At 47.0% G+C, this 19,385-nt stretch overlaps 1 protein-coding gene across 5 annotated transcripts in view; it reads right to left on the reverse strand.

The window, feature by feature from the left end:
• The window catches only part of CLSPN (claspin), a 449,296-nt gene that overhangs the window by 254,041 nt on the left and 175,870 nt on the right, over positions 1–19,385 (reverse strand). For all 5 annotated transcript variants that reach the window (XM_078681155.1, XM_078681154.1, XM_078681157.1 and 2 more), the window contains exons 2-3: positions 8,524–8,659; positions 7,030–7,712 (exon numbers count right to left, since the gene is read on the reverse strand). In XM_078681155.1, coding sequence (XP_078537281.1) covers positions 7,030–7,712; positions 8,524–8,659 — 819 coding nt within the window. The remainder of the gene's footprint in view (positions 1–7,029; positions 7,713–8,523; positions 8,660–19,385) is intronic.

Below are 19,385 nucleotides of genomic sequence, written 5' to 3' on the forward strand. Positions count from 1 at the left end.
CCTTGGGAGGGGTTTACCTGTATTTGCAAAGCGCGCTGCTGCTGGCGCTTCATTTGGCGTACTGTGCTCGTGCTTATTTTAAATATCTACCGTTTTACCTATTTTTGTTAATTATAGTTTATTAGCCCTTGCTTTTATCTTTAATATCGCGCCCTCTGACTTGCACCGTAATTGTGCCCCCCACCACTTGTAGAGCGGAGTTTATCACTTTGTCTGGCCGCTTTTTGGCGCCTGGCCGCCATATTGGGGGGTGCTGCTCCTTTAGCGCGCTGTAGGAAGGTAGATCCCTGACTATGGTTGCCCCCAACTGTTTGCCTGGTGTTTTGCTGGTTTTCTGACTTAGTTGACCTGGGACCCTGCTATTCAGGGCCCCAGGCCTACTGCTCTCTCTGTAAAATGGATTCCATGTACCTCAGGTACATATCTAATTGGATACTGAGTCACCTTATCAGTCCCTGTACAGTGTACCTTAGGTACCCAGGGCATAGGTGTACCCAGGGCCTACCAGGGGCTGCAGCATGTATTATGCCACCCCTGGCTGGCCATCCAAATCTGACACAACTGGCTGCACGACAGCTGGGGCAAGGTGGTGTAATCACCCTTTGCTTTAGATATAGTATACCTATATCTAAACCTAAATGGACACACAGATCTCCTATCAGTCATACCTATGGCAGGCCTTGACAATCCTGAAGGCAGAGTGCTTGGAATCGTGTGAGATGGTGCTCTGGCATGAGCTGAGCCTATCTGCGGCTTTCGGGATCTATCCCTTAGCCGTTTCCATGATATCGCATACCATATACTCTTAAGTGCATTATAATCCTCGCGGTTATATGCCAACTCTGGTATCGCTTTATCAAAACATGTCGAGTAAGGTGTCATACGAATTGGAATACTAACCCCTCGCCAATTCTGGCGACGGGGTTAGCATTCCACCCTTCTAGAGGGACACGACATGGATGTAACCTGTAACCCCGGTTAAAGTCAGACAGAGCCTTAGCATCCACAAAATGGATGCTGCCACCGAGACACAAGTCTGCCCTCCTGCTGCTGGGAGTCCTCCCAGAGCAGGAGGCAAGGACAAAGGGTTTCCTGCCAGGGGCGGTGCCAGCACCGTCCCAGACAGGGTTTTGTGTATTCCAGGTAGGCAGGGCTACAGAGGAAGGTGACTGCAAGTGGCACCCCGGTGCTCACTGTGCAAAGGCCGGCTTGAACCAGTTCCAGGGGCACACCAGCCCCTGAGCTGGGGAAAGCCCGCCAAAGGAGAGGGGTGTAACCACCCCCCTCCTGGTCCCACCCATAGGGCAGGACTTAGTCGCGTGCCAGCCCCCTTTTCCAAGATAAAGGTAGGAGCAGGCCCCCTTCCAAATTAGATCATCTTTGGAATCAAGACACGACTTTCTACGAAAGGACATCAAGATTTCTTCTTCAAGATTCTCCCTTGTGACTAAGGAGTAGTCACCCTGCATCCGCAGGCACCATCTTAAGAACACTGCGGTCTGCTGCAAGTCCTTCCTCCGGAATCTGACTGCCCAGCTCGACGAGAACCGGCTTCCCTGGCACCTCTGACCTCTACCCACCTCTACAGCTAAGCTGAGAACCGTGGGTGCGACGAGACCTCGAGGGACCGGCCATCTTCAAGACTACACGACTTCTTTCCAGCACGACCGCCGAGGGATCCTCTGGTGAGTGCTTTGGGGTCCGAGAAGCCCCGACCCTGAGCAGCCCCAGCACCGAAGTTCAGCCTCCCAGCATCTCCACGATCTGCGTGGGGCCCTTCTGCTTTTTGCTGCTCACCGCGTTGTTTGGCTACTAGCCCGCTGGCTTGTGGCCTTCTTAACGACGCCCGACGACATCACTGTTGCTGGTCTGGTTGCTCCAGACTGGCCCTTGCTCCCTTCCAAGAGAGGAGCACCCCGGACCCTCCGGGTCCACTCCAGACGCCATTTTAGGTCCACCGCGTGGGCTTGAATTTGCCAAGACTTGTTGCCCCAATCCTGGGTCCAGCGACGTCGAGAGCATCATCCATCATGGGACAGCTCGTACCTCCATCCTGGTCGCCGACAACGCCTCCTGGTCCGTGAGACTACAGAGCCCAGCGTCGCCCACTCACCTAGTCGAGGTGACTACCATCCGGTGCCCTCCTGGTGCCACCTGACAACTGGCTAGTAGTCACGAACTTGGTCCCCTCTGCTTTCAGGTGTCATCTATCTTCGATCCAGGCTTGGATCACCCGAACAATCTTCACTGGTCGCCTGCCAGCAACTCCTTTCCTTCAGGCTCCTGGTTCGTCAACGGAGAATCCCGACGTCTTTTCAGACCTATGCAGCTGCAGCCCCTGGGCTAGGTAACTTCGGCATTTCGGTGCCTCAGCATAGCCTCACTATCCAAGGGTCCAGATCCACTTTCGTTTTTGACCTACCTAGTCGGGTTCGCCCGAGAACACTAACTTTGTGAATTCTAGTTTCCATAGACTTTGTCCCGCATCCCGCGTGAGAGTGCACACTCTGCACCCGAGTTCCCTAGGCCTCCTGCTAGTAATCTAAAGGTTCAGTAGTCCAGCCCTAGCGATCCCAAAGCCTCTGAGAATCGTTACTTACCTGCTAGTAATTCGCATTCCACTTTTGTAGTATATGGTTTTTCGTGCCCCTCGGGCATTTGTGTAAATTGTGCGACTTGAAGTATTTTCGTAAGAGTTTTGTTGTGTGCTTAGCTCCCTGTCTCATAAAGAGCCAGGGTAGTCTTGTTATAAATAAATATACTGTTTATTTTCATAACAACTTGTGTGGTGTCCTTTCACTTGGTGTTCAAGGGGTAATGTGATGGTAAAACAGCTGGCTTAACACGCCCTCTAGAGTCTTAGCCTTAGACTGCTCGTATCCATGCTACTAGGATAGCTGGTCTATAAGGTTGACTTACAACCAATCATCAATAAGGGTTGTTTGGACTGATATATAGTGATCACTAGAATAGTGAGCACTGCACATCAGGCCAACTTCTCACACGCGCCACCCGCCTGAGCGCTCTAGTGCTCCGCTGGAGTACAGGTGAGGCTCTATTTAAGGCGAGCTTTGTGTGTTGCTCGGCCTTGGGAGGGGTTTACCTGTATTTGCAAAGCGCGCTGCTGCTGGCGCTTCATTTGGCGTACTGTGCTCGTGCTTATTTTAAATATCTACCGTTTTACCTATTTTTGTTAATTATAGTTTATTAGCCCTTGCTTTTATCTTTAATATCGCGCCCTCCGACTTGCACCGCAATTGTGCCCCCCACCGCTTGTAGAGCGGAGTTTATCACTTTGTCTGGCCGCTTTTTGGCGCCTGGCCGCCATATTGGGGGTGCTGCTCCTTTAGCGCGCCACCCGCCGGAGCGCTCTAGTGCTCCGCTGGAGTACAGGTGAGGCTCTATTTAAAGCTCACTACGCTCGCGCAGCGGTGACGCGCAGCGGTAGCGCCCGACTCTCGCCTGAGTCAAGCCAGAGTCTGCCCGTCTGCGCCCGTCAGCGCTAAGGAAGTGCGGGGTGCGGCAGAACTCTATCGCCTTTGTCCTAACGCCATGGCTTCTTCTACTATCAGGTACTGTAGTGCAGATTTACTAGCCTTACGTGACCGTCTCCCTATTTGTCCCCTACCGCTTGTTGCGCCGTTAAGTGGTCCTTATCACTGTACTTGTTGTTGGCGTTTGCCGGCACCCTCTCGCATTCGTTCCTTCGATGTTTCATCTCGGCAGATTCACGTGTCTGGGGTGAATACTATTACTATTTATAGTCTGAACGTTAGATCCTTGGTCAAACACCATGCGAAGATCTTTGACATACTCACTAGTGATTCTCCGGATGTGTTGTTTATGACCGAGACGTGGCTACAGGATGCGGATACCGCGATATTAAATCTTGCTCTCCCCCCTGAGTATACCATAGCTACTCTTAATCGCGGTGCGCGAGGGGGTGGAATTGCTATGGCATTGAAACGCCGTTTTCCCTGTGAATGGAAAGAATTAATAATTCCAGGATGTGAATGTGCCCGGTTTAGAATTTCTATCTCCCACTGTTTTAGCCTTACTGGACTTTTAATATATCGGCCTCCGGGCTGCGATGCCGCCTTTAGGGCCGCACTCCCGGATGTCATTAGTTCAGAGGCTCTTGGCTGCGCTAATTTCAATGTGCTAGGCGATCTCAACCTGCACTTTGACTGCACACTCCAACCCTCTATTCGGAGCGGTTTAGCTGACATGGAAGCTTTGCAGCTATCGCAGAGGGTATCTTTCCCCACTCATCAGGGTGGGCATTTATTGGACCCGTTGTTCTCTAATTTAGAGGACATAATTATAGGCCCACCTACCCAGCTAATTTGGACGGACCATATGTTGGTGAAGGCTGTTATTCCTATGTCAGACCCTCCTTTTGTATCGCAGAACAAATCTACCTCTATGCGCCAGTGGTACAAATTAAAGTTAGAAGATTTTTATCTTCTACTGGAAAAGTCACCTCTGCCTTTTTTTTCCGAGGTTAACTCTGGCTATGATTCATTCTGCAATTGGATTGCCTCGGCCCTAGACTTGCTAATTCCTCTGGTTCGATCGAATTGTCGGACTAAAAATCACAGTCCTTGGTATGATGAGACTTTAGCGTCCCTCAAGAGATTGTAGGAAAGCAGAAAGGCGATGGAGAAAAACCTTCGACTCCGCGCTTAAGACCTGCTACCTTACTCTAACCAAGGCATACCATAGAGCGATCTGTCGAGCCCGGGCCACATTTTATACTGAGGAGTTTCGGAACAGCCCTAACCCCTCTAAATTGATTTTTAAGGTCCTAAAGGACCTTATGATGAAGAGGGCCTCCGCAGCTGAAATCTGCACTGATTCCCACTGCGAAAGTCTGGCTGCCTTTTTTATTCCAAAGGTACAGGCAATCTACCGCTCCTTTCCAACGGGGATGCAACATCCGGCCTTAGATGGCTGTCCGAGGAGTGAGGGTGTGACTCTGGACCTGCTGGCCCCCCTCTTTGAGGAGGGGTTTGATTTACTGAGCCAAAAAATCAAATCTGGCTCCCCAATGGACCCGCTCAAACCGGCCCAGTTTAAGAGCATGCAGGCCTTATGTCGCACACCTATGCTAGCCCTTATCAACTTATCACTGTCCTCAGGAACCGTGCCCATTAGTTGGAAGCAAGCGGTAGTAACACCCATTCTAAAAAAGCCCTCCCTAGATCCGGTCAAACCAGAGAACTATCGCCCCATCTCACTGCTGCCGTGGGCCGCCAAAGTCACCGAGGCCCACGTGAATGGGATCCTGGCTGACCATCTCGCCAAAGCTAATATCTTGGATCCCACCCAAAACGGATTTCGCGCAGGCCACAGCACGGAGACTGCATTGTTGTTTATGACTGAACATCTGCGCTCCGTGTTGGACAGCGGACGAACAGCGGCACTCTTGTTATTAGACTTGAGTGCCGCGTTCGACACGGTGTCCCACGAGATCCTGTTACGGCGGTTAGAGGAAGTTGGCGTTAGGGGATCCGCTCTTTGCTGGTTACACTCATTCCTCTCAGATAGATCCTTCCAGGTTGCTATTCCTCCCGGGAAATCCACCTCCTACCCGCTCACACTGGGGGTCCCACAGGGATCATCGTTGAGCCCACCTTATTTAATATCTACGTTAGACCGCTGGCTGATGTAGTCAAACGCTGGGGCCTGACAATGGTTTCCTATGCGGATGACACACAGCTGGCGGTCACGTTAAGTGGGGACTCAGCTGTGGAGGCCCTCAAGTTTTGCGAGGGGCTTCGTGCGGTGGCCAATTGGATGAATCAGAACTGTCTCCAATTGAACACTATGAAAACAGAGGTCATGGTGTTTGGTAAGCAACCTGGATGGTGGAATAACCACTGGTGGCCTCCTGAGCTAGGAATGATCCCTTCTCCTGTCATGGAGATAAAAAACCTCGGAGTCTGGCTGGATCCCTCCTTGAGTTTTACTTGCCACACTGAGAGGGTAGCCGCCACCTGTTTTGGTGTCATCAGAGGCATCAGGCCGGTATTGAAATTTTTTGATGCCCCCACCAGACAGCTTGTGGTTCAGGCCTCAGTGCTATCCAGGATAGATTATGCAAGTGCTCTGCTAGCAGGTACCAACCAGGCGGAACTTAAGCGGCTGCAACGAGTACAGAACGCCGCTGCAAGAGCGGTGGTCGGCCTGCCTAGGAGATGTTCGGTCTCAAGAACACTGCAGGCGCTCCACTGGCTGCCAGGAGGATCGAGTTTAAGGTGCTTTGCCTGGCTTTTAAAATTTTAAAAGGTACAGCCCCACCCATATTGGTGAATCTTCTGACCCCATATGTTCCCTCCCGACCCTTGAGATCGATGGGTCAGAATCTGTCTGTGGTCCCACGTTTTTGGTTGAGTAGGACTGGCGGCCACTCCTTCCGAGTGGTAGCCGCAAAACTCGGAAACTCCCTTCCTGCGGAAATTCGAGCACTGGAAGATCTACTCCAGTTCAGACGTGCTATTAAAACAGTACTTTTTAATAAAAACTTCTGATTTGGTAGCTATTTGCAATGTTATGTTTACCTTTCTGGGCGCCAGGACGCCCCTTTGCTGGGGCAGCTGTGCGCGGTATAAAAGCAATTAACATAACATAACATAACATAACATGGAATGCGTGGCTAGGCAGCCGATTAAAGACTACACAAGGCAGTGTCTCCAATGTAAATGTACCAGGAACTCTATACAGTCATATAAAAAAAATCAGAAAGAAGGATAATTAAATTTGATATGGTTGGTCTCCTTCTCCGCAGCTAAGCTAGGGGGTGCGTGAGAAGTGATGTGAGCATTTTAATGGGGGTTCACCTGGAAAGTAGAAAAGCAAAAAGAAGCCCCAAACTTGAGGAACTTCTAAGAGTCCTACCTTAAAACACACACATAATACATTTGTTAGCAAAAAAGAAGGGATAGGAACATATAGAAAATACATTTCATACAAGAGAAATGAGCGGCAAAAATTAAACAACATTTGTTCTCAAGACAGAAGATTTACCTCTGGCTTCGGCTTATCCTTTCTGAGACTCCTAACTGTCTTTTTGCTCTCTTTTTCCATCTTTGTCTTGGAATCCCTTTTATTCTTATCGCCAGATTCTGGGTCGTCTATCGTCTTAAGTTTCTTTGACTTCTTGGATTTCTCTTTGAGCAAGCCTATGTGCGAGTCGTCCTCAAATACAGCATCGCAGATCTGCGGATTCTTGTTTTCCACGTGAAAATCTCCTTTGCGTATTTGTTCCTTCAAATTAGTCTTAGACTTTGAGTTCTTTTTAGACGATTTCAGTTGCACTTCTTCCTTGGAGGATACGATATGGATTACATCTTCTTTCTGCTCATTAACTAGTTTCTTGGACTTCTTTTTAGAGTGCTTTCTCTCTTTAGGAGAAAGGGAATGGAGTTCATCCAGAGATGAAGGGAGCGGCATGGTGCTTTCAATGTTATGCTGTTCAGTCTCCGGGGAGGATTCCTGGTCACTTCCATCACTGTCCATAAGGGCACGGCGAATGCGGCTGCATTTTTTATTCTTTGGTGTAAAGATGTTCTCTTTATTTTCATCATCACTGTCAACATCACCAGTTTCACCCCTCTTAGTCAGGGAGGCATACTCTTCTTCGCTGTCGCTTCCTTGCAGGAAGTGCTTGCTCTTGGACTTTTTATTCACAATAATTTCGTCCTCTGAATCTGTTAGGAATACAGTAGCATTACAAAATACCATAAATATGAATAGAGCAACCGCATTTAATTACATGTCACTAAAGAGCAGAATGCACTCTTGAAACACTTGGGCAAGATTGGTCAGTACAAACTGTTTCCAGTCTTGGACGTTCATGTGATCACCTAATGTATTCTGGGTGTTCTCTTGCTTTCACTTCATTCAACTATTTAAACGAACATATGAGAACAAAGATTTGAAGGTGAAAAATTCAGGACTGGAAACAGTGTCTAATGACTAGAGTGGTTACCCTAGCGCCGAGCAATTTTAGATTGTCAGGATATTGAAATGTACACTTACATACAAATCATTTAAATGATGATCTACAATCCTGAAAATCGGGCATCAATATCACCCTTGAAACAACGCTGGATACGAAAGCCCTAGGGCAAAGTGTCAAAGTACAATGATTTTGAATAAACAAGATAAAGAACCCACTTTTCAGACATCAAGCAGCAAAGTTGTGAACCTAAACAAAACCTGAGCAGCAGAGACCTAGTTATATACAATAAGATTCAAGCCGCCATTAATACAAATAGTGAGTAAAGGGAGTTTGCCACAACACTGACTGCACCTTTTTAAAAAGTATACTGCAGCACTAAAACAAGTTTACACCACATAAGGATTAAAAAAATAATAATAGTTTTCAACCGTTACAGAAACATAGCCAAATGAGTAGGAGACGTTACAAGCCAATACCAACACTCACAAACACTGCTTGTCACCTTCTGTATTCTGTTGGTGTGTGGGAAGAGTTGGGAAATTCTAATAATCACTAACCTCCATCGTTGATAGCTTCCCTTGTTTCCATCAGCAGCACAGGGGAATCCATTTCACAGCTGCCCTGACCGCTGTCCGAATCGCTGTCAATTGTTTCATCCAGGCCTGGCTTCAATTCTTGACTCTCCAGCGGCAACTTGAAGGATCAAAAGAAAACCAACAATAACTATATAACACAAAAAAATATATGGAAGCACTCACTATGCTAATGTTAATGGGAAAGCAATTTCTTTAGCTATAAAGAAAGCAATTGGCAAGTTGGGTGAAAACAGCACTCGTGAACTATTACTCCCCCGCTCCCCCTCCTAAACACATCCCAAACAACATTCCCGGACCGGAAAAAAGACAGGTGTGAAAACACAAACAACGCACCCATGCATACAGTTCGCACAAGTTCGAGGCTTCACACTATACAACATTCCACAACATCCAAAGATAACCGAAAAATCATAATCTACTCTGCATCAGAAGATAAAACCAACGTATCAGTATGAAGAGGAGCATGGTCATAGTGTTACTCATTCGACATATTTGAAGTGAAGAAGCAGACATCTTTAATGTACTACCATGGTTATCACAAGCGTTTATGTGTCTGGGCTTTTAGGAACGGTCACAGGTTATTTTCTGCATGGACTCTCCTTTCCCTGGCCACAAAGTTATTCTTAAATTACTGAATGGTGGAAGCTTGAGAGGAGACCTTGTGGTTCAGCCTTCAGCAATGTGGTTTCTTTTCCTGCCAAAACCAATCAATACATGCAGCTTGTGCAGGTGATTTTTTCCCTGAGTTAGTCAGAAGGCACCACCTTGGACCCAAGAGCTATATAAAAGGTGAATCTTGTGGCATGCTATAACCACATAACCAAGTATTTATGACTGACGGTAACAGGCAGGACAACGAGAATGGCTGTGGTTCCAACTCATAAGATCGCAAACCAATTGGATGAGTCACTTAAGAATCCCTTCTGTGCACCCTCCCCCAGTTTGTTTAAGTGCATTTTAGAGATCCTACCTTGTCTAAGGTCTTTTTGCAGGCAACAAGTTTTTAGCAACCATTTTGGATGAACGCCAGGCATCGCACATTATAAGAGCCTAATCTTTTTTAATGAGATGTAAATAACAAGCATTTACAATGCAATGGTTTTGCCTTTGTTAAAGTTAGAGCTATTGGCATTGCTCTTGACATTATTTTTATTTATGTTTTTTTAAACATAAATAAATGGCATTGTCATTTACAATGCCAATAGCTTAATCTCTCGCAAATGTGAGACCTATTGTACCCTATGGACGAGCTCAGCAGACAGCAATTACTACCACACACACACACCCAGAGCCACACACACACACCCAGAGCCACACATACACACACCCAGAGCCAGCCACACCCACCCACCCAGAGCCACACCCACCCACCCAGAGCCACACACACACACACACACACCCAGAGCCACACCCACACACACCCAGAGCCACACACACACACACCCAGAGCCATACACACCCACCCAGAGCCACACATACACACACCCAGAGCCAGCCACACACACCCACCCAGAGCCACACACACCCACCCAGAGCCACACACACACACACACACACACACACCCAGAGCCACACCCACACACCCAGAGCCACACCCACACACCCAGAGCCACACCCACACACCCAGAGCCACACACACCCACCCAGAGCCACACACACTCACCCAGAGGCACACACACTCACCCAGAGGCACACACACCCACCCAGAGCCACACACCTGTCTGGCTACGGCCAAAGGAGATATGCAATCTGACACATCAATCAGTTCTATGACCCCACAATTTATCAACTACTCAAGTTCCTTGGAAACGTCCTCCCTCACCATAAAATGAATACTCTGTACTTTGTGAACTATGAGCTTTGCATCAGTTACCAAGATAATCTTGTGCTTGAATCCTTTAAAATGTCCTAGCTTACAACGTACACAGCCAATAACACATCATAGCGTTATCATATAGACAATGTTCGTCTTTCCAAAGAAAATTACTTAGTTTATATATAGGTGAATTGCTCAAAAAGTAAAACAGAGATGGGTACTGGAAACATGAAGTTTGAAGAATTTTCTGGGTCAGAGAATCAACTCCAAGCAGTTTTAAAGCTCCTCAGTATTAGGAGCCGTTAGTTAACATTGCGCTCTGTGGCCAATGTTATCCCATGGGGGGCGGCTTGGCTGTGCTTGGGTTTCTTGGATAGATTGAGTGCATAATACTTCCAAGAGATTTTAAGATGAAGACCAACAATCGACAATAATGGTATTATTAGGTTCAGTATGCACAAGTCGCATTTCAGCTTCAGGTCTTAGAATTCATCCAAACACACCTGCCACGATACCAAAAGTGATGCCCAAGGCTTCACCACCCAGTGGCAAAAGTGGTAAGTAGTATCAGCTTATTAGGAGTGTCCAACACCGGATAGCCACTGTTCCTCCAGCTGGAGAGGTTGGCACCAGGGAGTTAGAAATCACCTGTGATTGCAGAGTATGCCTGTGGGTGAGATCACCCACATGTCAGAGGCACCAACACCAGTACTGCAAAGTCAAGTAGACGTCACACTAGTGAACAGCACCAGGAAATCCTATCTGCGACTGAAACAACAATAGCTCATGAACAATAAGAGGTAGATCAATCAATTCTAAGGTTCCTGCACCCCACATACGCACTGGAGAAAACTCAGTTTGGCCCATAATCTGTACGGGGGAAAAAGGCACAAAGAAGTTACTCCCAGCAACGCAAGTGACGATTGCTGAATGGAAAAAAAAAGCGGAAACGGGAATACATTGGGATAATCGCGTGACGCAGGAGACTCAACCATGGGCTGGAACGCGATTAAAAGAATTTGAAAAGCCGCAAGGTTTCAAGTACTGGGACATGCTGGGGATATCAAAGGTAGGAGATATACTGGAGGGGGGGGGGCTTGTTTTGTTCAACTTTCCTCAGAAAGAGTTTGAACTAACCTTTATACAGTACTATAACTACCTGCAAATCACTCACGATTGGAAGGCAGAGCAGATTGAGACAAAAGCAATACCTGAATATGGACCGGGAAGGCTTCTTATGGGGGGAAACTGGAGAAAAGGCGATCACCTGGTAAGACTTTGATCAACAACCAACCAGACACATTAGTAAGCCACAGGGCTAAATGGGAGGGAGAACTAGAGACCTCTGATGATTTGGATTGGGATGCGGCCCTACTGCACCCCAGGGAAGTGGTGATAAAATCATGCCTCCACTCGATACAATTCAAAATGCTGCATAGGGCGTATTACGATAGGGCCCGGTTACATGGTTTTGGTAAGGCGGCAACACCTCAATACCTTCGATGGCACACTGAAAGGGGAACGAACTTCCACACACTATGGCACTGTCAGGTAATAGCCGCTTACTGGGTCACCATCATCAGGGAACTCAGCAACATACTAGGCACACCGATACCAATGGACCCCAAATACCTACTGCTAGGAATACCTACAGAGATAGATCTCCTCAGGGCCAAACCACTTTTTGCAAATATGAAATATTGGCGGGGAGACAGGATTTGGCAAAACACCTGGGGGCACCAACTCCCCCCACATTGCATGAATTGAGAAGGAGGATGGACCTCTATATAGCAGCCAAGAAAGTGACATACAGGCCGTGGGGAAGCCCGAGGGAATTTGACAAGTTATGGGGCCCATGGATGACATACTAAGGATTTCAAATGTAGGCGTGTTAGGGGTGGGGGGGCACAGTCCCACTGTGATAACGCCAAGCAGTTCAGATGACACCCATTAGCGAAACAGACACCAGCCTCACAAATTGTGCCCGACGTTCCCACACTGCTCGTGTCCTCACGAATAATGTGGCTCTGCGCCCGGCATGCTTGGGGGCTGGCACAAAGTCCATGGCACTATGATACAATTTAAGAATATTGACCTGACCCTGCATTGTGCGTGTTTGTTATAAATCCGTGAGGACTTGATGGCTCACGTGACCTATAACAAAGGCGGGACTTCCTGACACTGCCGCCTGGCGATGCGCGGCCGCAGTTCAACAGCATAAAGTCACAGACTGCTTGCACCGTGTGTGCCACGGCCGGGAAATTATTTAAAAATGAAGATCCCGCGAGTCGACCAGGTTACTCCTACTCCACGCCCCCACCCAACGACCGGCGCCACCTGTGAATTACATGGACAGTGTCACAGGTTGTCCTCCTGCTCAGCTACCATCTGCCGTGCATTCAGTGGGCGAAAAAAGCTTCAGCTGTGCTTTAAATTTCGGCTCACCCAAGAAATCACTGAGTGCGGAGCCGATACTGCTCCTCCGAACTTGTTGCAATAACCGCAGTCTAGTGCAGGTGACGCACAGTGCTGGGCGCCAGGACAAGGCACAGCCTGCCAGCAGCTGCTCACCACCTCCTGGGCTGGTAATAAATCGACGATCAATTGTATGCATAAATATGAGATCCCGCCCGCACTCGATCCCAGGCCCACCAGCGCCGGCTGAGAGTGACTCGGTATGGAGCCAGGCCATTGTAACAGCCAGTAAGTGAAGTTAGGGCAGCAAATATAGGTCGCATCAGTGTAAGTGCACATTAGAGTGGGAGGAAGCCTGAATGTAACCTGACTCCAGCCCACAGGACCGCTGCGCTGCCTCAGCGGCTGCTGTGAGGAGTCCACAGGCTGCATCACAAGTGCCTCTGAGAGCGAGCGCAAGTAAAGTGTATTTATTTCTTATTAAACTAAGTAAACATTATTGCCCCTTCAAGCAACGCACATACCTCCGGTTTCAAAGGCGCCTCACTCAGCGGACGCCCGCCCGCATTCTCTGCTCGCGGCCCACAGACTCACAACACCCGCAAGCAGACCCCCGAGCACAGCAATGCCGGACCAGATTCGGGGGCGTTCCCGGCTTTCGGCTGACGTCGGCAAACGCCAAAGAATCGCGGGAACGCCCCCGAATCTGGTCCGGCATTGACGGACAGGCTCCTCGTCCAATGGCTAGGCTCCATTTATGGAGCCAGCCAATAAATGACGAGGGCCGACCCAAACCCCACTACAGTTCTCATCAGGTTTTCGCCTGCGCGAAAAAGATGCGCAGAGCGCATCTTTTCGCCAGGCAAAACCTAAAAAGTGTGAAGCGTGACAATCACCCGGGGTATCTAGGAGCTAGGCAGAATCTGACAGGCTGAGAAGATCCAGAAGATGGCAGAATTATTTGGAAAAAAGCCAAGTTTTTAGATCTTAATACAAGGAAGGTGGATTTAAATTCCAAACTACATGCAGTCTAACAGCCAACAGTTCACCAAATGCATGTACTTGTGCACCAATAGTGGAGGACAAACCATCCAACATAGAAGGAGATATTACACAGACAGTTCTTGCCAAAAAATACAACTGGCATAGTGACACTATGAAAGTGCACAAGCAAAGTACATGTCTTCAGATAGCTCTTACCGAACAAATCAGCATCTCTCAAACGAGTTTGGTCAACAACAAAAAAAAATGAATCACGGAGAAGTAGGTGCCAGTAGAATCTGATTGACAAGTCCTTACTGCCTTTTCCAAAGAGCAATAAGCACATGTATGTAAAAGATGGAGTATCTTACATAGATACTACAAGAAGCTCACATTCAAAAAGGTACTTGTAGAAGCAATTGCTTTAAGTGCAGAATATAGCTCACGAATGGTGCAAGAAACTTCTTAAAAATGTTAACCAGTTTCTTGGGGCTTTTGGTAATAGCAGACGGATCAACCAGATCTCTTTCCAAAATTCGTACCCAACGGGAAAATCGTGAGGAAAACTGTAATACACATTTAGAAAATAGGCAGGCCACGTATTTTCCTGCCACCATTATCATCGCATAGTAAAGAATAAAAAAAAATAAAAAAGGAACCTGCATCAAGAATAGACCCTATGTCGCTTGAAAAAGCCCTAAACAGGTCTAATTTGTTCAGAGTTTCCTCAACGCCAATTCTTAACATGTGCTTCAGTCTTAGAAATGTTGTAGCACCACCTTATTTATGAAACCTAAATTATGCAAAACAAATCCATAAAAGAAAATTAAAGAACCGCCCTATTTTATAAAATGTCCAATGGCTGGTACCAACTATTTAAAAAAAACACTAGGCATCACTTGAAACTTTCAAAACCGATTCCAGGCAAAAAAAATACGTTCATAAAATACTATGTAGAACGGACGGAAAGGGACTGCCAAGTAATTGGGGAGAATTGAGGACACTCTCCTTCTAAGCAGCTGGAACCAAAGATGAAGTAAAGACCATATTTAGCACAGGGCACTACACCACCATACTAATCAGATAACTGCTACTTCTAATCACATCCATGTCCCTCAAAAAGGACAAGCCGCGCTGAAGGTTTAGAATTGAGTCTAGTCAGTAACACACAAGGCCATTCCTTCTTAACCCTGCTGGGAGGCAAGAGGTTGATTCGAAAAAAGGAATGTTTGGTAAGCTGCATCGCTCTGAACTCTGCTCCCCGAGAAAGGAAACCCTTTTTAGCCTGATCGTGGTTTCCCTGCTTCGTCCTTAGTAACGAAAAAAAAAAAATCTATTACACCACATACAAATCTCAAATAATTTCCTCCATATCATACCCAATCAAATACTAAAAATTATATCCAAACCTATTTCATATCTAATTCAGGCAGCACAAAACAGATGCTGGTAGAGACCGGTCTTCTTAAAAACCTGAACAACAACAAAAAGGTACACCCAGAGTATGCTAATAATAGTATATTATGCTAAGTCCTATAATGTTTCTTTTGTGCTATAGATCCGACGTTGCCTGGAGAGAGAAAAAAACATATCCTTAAAATGTTCACCCACTACAACATGACTAAACACTTCCATACAGTGACGACACCTCGTTGTAATATCTGCAAAATTAAAAATCCAATATTAAAAGTTCTCTTTACATTGCAATGGTTATAGCATCAGCTTAGGAGAAGCAATGTGGAGAAGAAAATAGGATCCAAGTCTACAGTGGTCGACAGGTCTTTGCAACCTACCATACCTGACCTGTGTAATTCTGCATTCTCTTTTGATCCCTCTTCAAATCAAATCAAAATTACTTTATTCGGTTTTAGAGATATGAAACCATAAAAGTTGATAGTACATCAAGAATTATAAATTGGTACGGTGTCAATGCCATTTAACATGATGAAAATGTTACATCGTGACCCCAAGTAATTAGTGACATCAAGAAATACAATTCATGAACAAGTGGTCTCCCCCTTAAAACTTTGTTCCCCAAAAAATTATCCGAGTTTACAGAAGCATACAGGTTTTAAAGATAATCATAATCCGGCCCTCATCACTATTAATCAAGATAAGCCCTGGACTTCACCACAAATTTCAAATAACCAACGACGAAAAAGATACATTTGTCCATCAGCAGTTGTAGATACAGGAGAGCTGGGAAAGCCTGGATAAAATTCATCTTCTTTAAAATAGGGACTAGAAAAGACTTCCTAGGAACCTTGTAAAATTTACAGAAGAACATAAAATTTAGCAAATCCTGTGGAGACTCTCCGTCGCAGCCACAGGATGCTAACAGCTGGCCTCTACTGCACCCCCTAGGAAAGGCAAGCAGGAGGTGAAAAAGATCCAAACGAAACCTGGTCAATAAAAACCATTCGTAAACCGATAAAAACCGCAGGAGATAAGGCTTGGCTGATGGTGTAGTCTTTAACATAAAGAATTTGTGGACACTAGTTTTCCACAACTCCAGCTCCTCCCTTTCCAGATTCTGTAAACAGCTAAGGTACTCCCTTGTTATCCCCCCGTCCTTATTAGTTATTAGATCAGGGTTAGTATTAAGTTCAACTCGTCCTAATTTTTCATAACTGCTCAACACATTTAAGCCAGGGTGTGTTGAGCGCGAGATCCAGGGTCATACACTCTTTTAAAATCAGCAGGCAGAGCGTTAATCCCTCGTTCAACCACATTTTTAACAGGAATATTAATGGGCGAACTGCCAGGGTATCACTTAAATAGGGCACCCCCAATTCCTTGTGTACCACCAAATTAGACAGGCCACGGGGAACACCTAACAAGTGCTTTAAAAAGGAGTTCTCAGCTACCTGATAAACATCTGTGACAACGTGCCCCCATTTTTCACTCCCGTAAGAGGCTGTAGCTACACTCTTTGCCTGGTAGATCTTCAACAGAGCAGCAATAGGCCTGTTACCCAGTTTAGAAGCAAAATTAAAAATGGCTGCATTCACCCACGCCAAGTCCCCTTCCTTTGTTTGAGCGGCCCCCATTTGAGCTGGTCGTCCAAGATGACCCAGAGGTAAGAAAAAACATCTGTTTAAGGTACTGTAACATTACCTACCCTGAACTGAAAGCATTTTTGGGGCGTATCCCCACTTGCATGACAAAAGATACAAAAGATTTTGAATTATTGATGGTTAAATCACGTTCCAACATGAAGTCGGAAAAGGCGTCAAGCAAAGTTTGGAGCCTCCTGACGGTCCAGGATATAAGGACTGCATCGTCAGCGTAAAGTAATACAGGGAGACCTCATTGTCCTGCGTGTGGATAATTTACCCCGGTTAATAAAAGGACTTTGTCTAAATCATTAATATAAAGGTTAAACAGAAAGGGAGCCACAATGCACCCCTGGCGTACACCTCTTTTTATATCAAAGTTCCGTGACACTCGAAGCCCATTCGAAAATCTGACATTAGCCTTGGTTGCCCGGTGAAGATCAGCCAAGAAATGGATAATAGGGCAGTCAACCCAAATATCCTTCATGGACTGCCACAGTTTTGCCCTGTTCACATGATCAAACGCGGAAGACAGGTCCATGAAGGCTAGATTAATGGTGCCAGATCGCGCCACCGTGTTCATGTTGAGTATCATAGTTTGGTGAAGGCACTGGGCCATGGTTGAACGACCTGGGCGGAATGCTCTTTTGATCCCTCTTGCTAAAACGGAGAATAAAGAAGATATATTGGCAGGGGATGGGAAATAATGAGGGCAAACCTAACTCAAACTCTATTCATGGCCTGTTAAAATGTTTACAACACTCTCCAAGTCAACACAAAACTTGCTTGGTGTCAGAACAAAGGGTGACAAGTGTGAAAACTCAGTTCAAGAAGCATCTAGGCCTTAAGTACTTCAAGGTGATCTTCCTCTAAAAAATGGAAAGGCATCCGCAGATCTGATTTTGGGATAACCTTATGGCACATAGGCAAAGTTCTAGTCTCACATTGTCTTGATATCCGGCCCCTGTTAACACTACATATTAGTTCATGTAACAGTTTTGCATTTTGGAGACTAGCCCGCAGTAGTTTTTCATGCACTTGAAATGGACCCTCTCCAGCAAAGAAAGTATAACCGTAGTAGACTTTGGCAACTTTCTGCACAGCACTACAAGCTACATTCAGCCAAGGATAAGCCTATGTTTTTCTTGCACACCTGGTAAATTGATAGAAGAGGGATGGTAGCTCCATAATAAATGTTATGGACCATCGGAAAGAAACCCTGGTGCTGAAGCCTGGCCACCACCTTAAAATGAATCTTCACTTGCTTCTGTTAAATTAGGTAGGTTGAAAAAGGGTATTCTGGGCACTTTAGGTAGCTCATGCAGGGAAGAATTATTTTCAAAAATGAGTTTTGTTGCATTCCATTTGATTAATGCACCATAACCTATCCTGTAGGCCAGATAATATCCATTTATTCATGGCGGCTGTAGGAAGCTGGCTTAGTATACGACAGATTATCACTAGGTAGTAATAATGTGCACAAATGCAAGGGGTTCCCCAAAAGTGTACAGGGCTCGATGCAATATCCAAATCCAAAATGCCCTTTTAGTGGTAGTGTGGGCAAGCAGCCTAATGCCTAACACAGAGAAGCGCAATACATTTATTGCACACACAAGCAATGAAGAACACACGACTCAAGAAGGAGATACCCAACAATTTGATAAAATTATACTTTGCACTTTATTTTAAGACCCAGGTCTTTGTAATAAGGTAAGTAAGTCTAATAAAAAATACTTTTCACTTTAAAATAAAAATCTATACTACTATTATAAAGGAAGAACTTTGAACCTTTGAGGCGGGAACCATAGCGCCAATCCACACACCTGATACATCGTTGTAATTGTCAGGGTGTGCAGATGGACATAGGCTATATAAATTAAAAAAATATAAGTTATTTAAAAAATTTACGTAAAAATAAAAAGTAGTCCCATGGAAGTAGCGCCGGCCGCGACGTGCGTGCTAACATCAGGAGCGCGGGGAGGAGCGGCGTCCAGGAGCGCGAGGAGGAGCGGCGGACATGAGCGCAGGGAGGAGCAGCGGACAGGCGGGGAGGAGCAGTGAGGAGCTGCGGACAGGCTGGGAGGAGCTGCGGACAGGCTGGGAGGAGCGGAGAGGAGCGGAGAGGAGCGGAGAGGAGCGGTGGACAGGCTGGGAGGAGCGGAGAGGAGCGGCGGACAGGCGGGGAGGAGCGGAGAGGAGCGGCGGACAGGCGGGGAGGAGCGGAGAGGAGCGGCAGACAGGCGGGGAGGAGCGGCGGACAGGCGGGGAGGAGCGGAGAGGAGCGGCGGACAGGCGGGGAGGAGCGGAGGACAGGCGGGGAGGAGCGGAGAGGAGCGGCGGACAGGCGGGGAGGAGCGGCGGACAGGCGGGGAGGAGCGGCTGACCGGTGAACTCAGGAGCGCGGGGAGGTGCGGCGGATGAGGTAAGGCTCCGGGGGACCCACGGGCAATGTTGGGGCGGGCGGGGGCCCTGAAGCCAAGGTCGGGATGGGCTGCTACTCCGGGGGACCCACGGACAATGTCGGGGCGGGCGGGGCCCTGAAGCCTGATTGCTCC

Source organism: Lissotriton helveticus, chromosome 3_1 (assembly GCF_964261635.1).
Source record: "Lissotriton helveticus chromosome 3_1, aLisHel1.1, whole genome shotgun sequence".
NCBI classification, from domain to species: domain Eukaryota; kingdom Metazoa; phylum Chordata; class Amphibia; order Caudata; family Salamandridae; genus Lissotriton; species Lissotriton helveticus.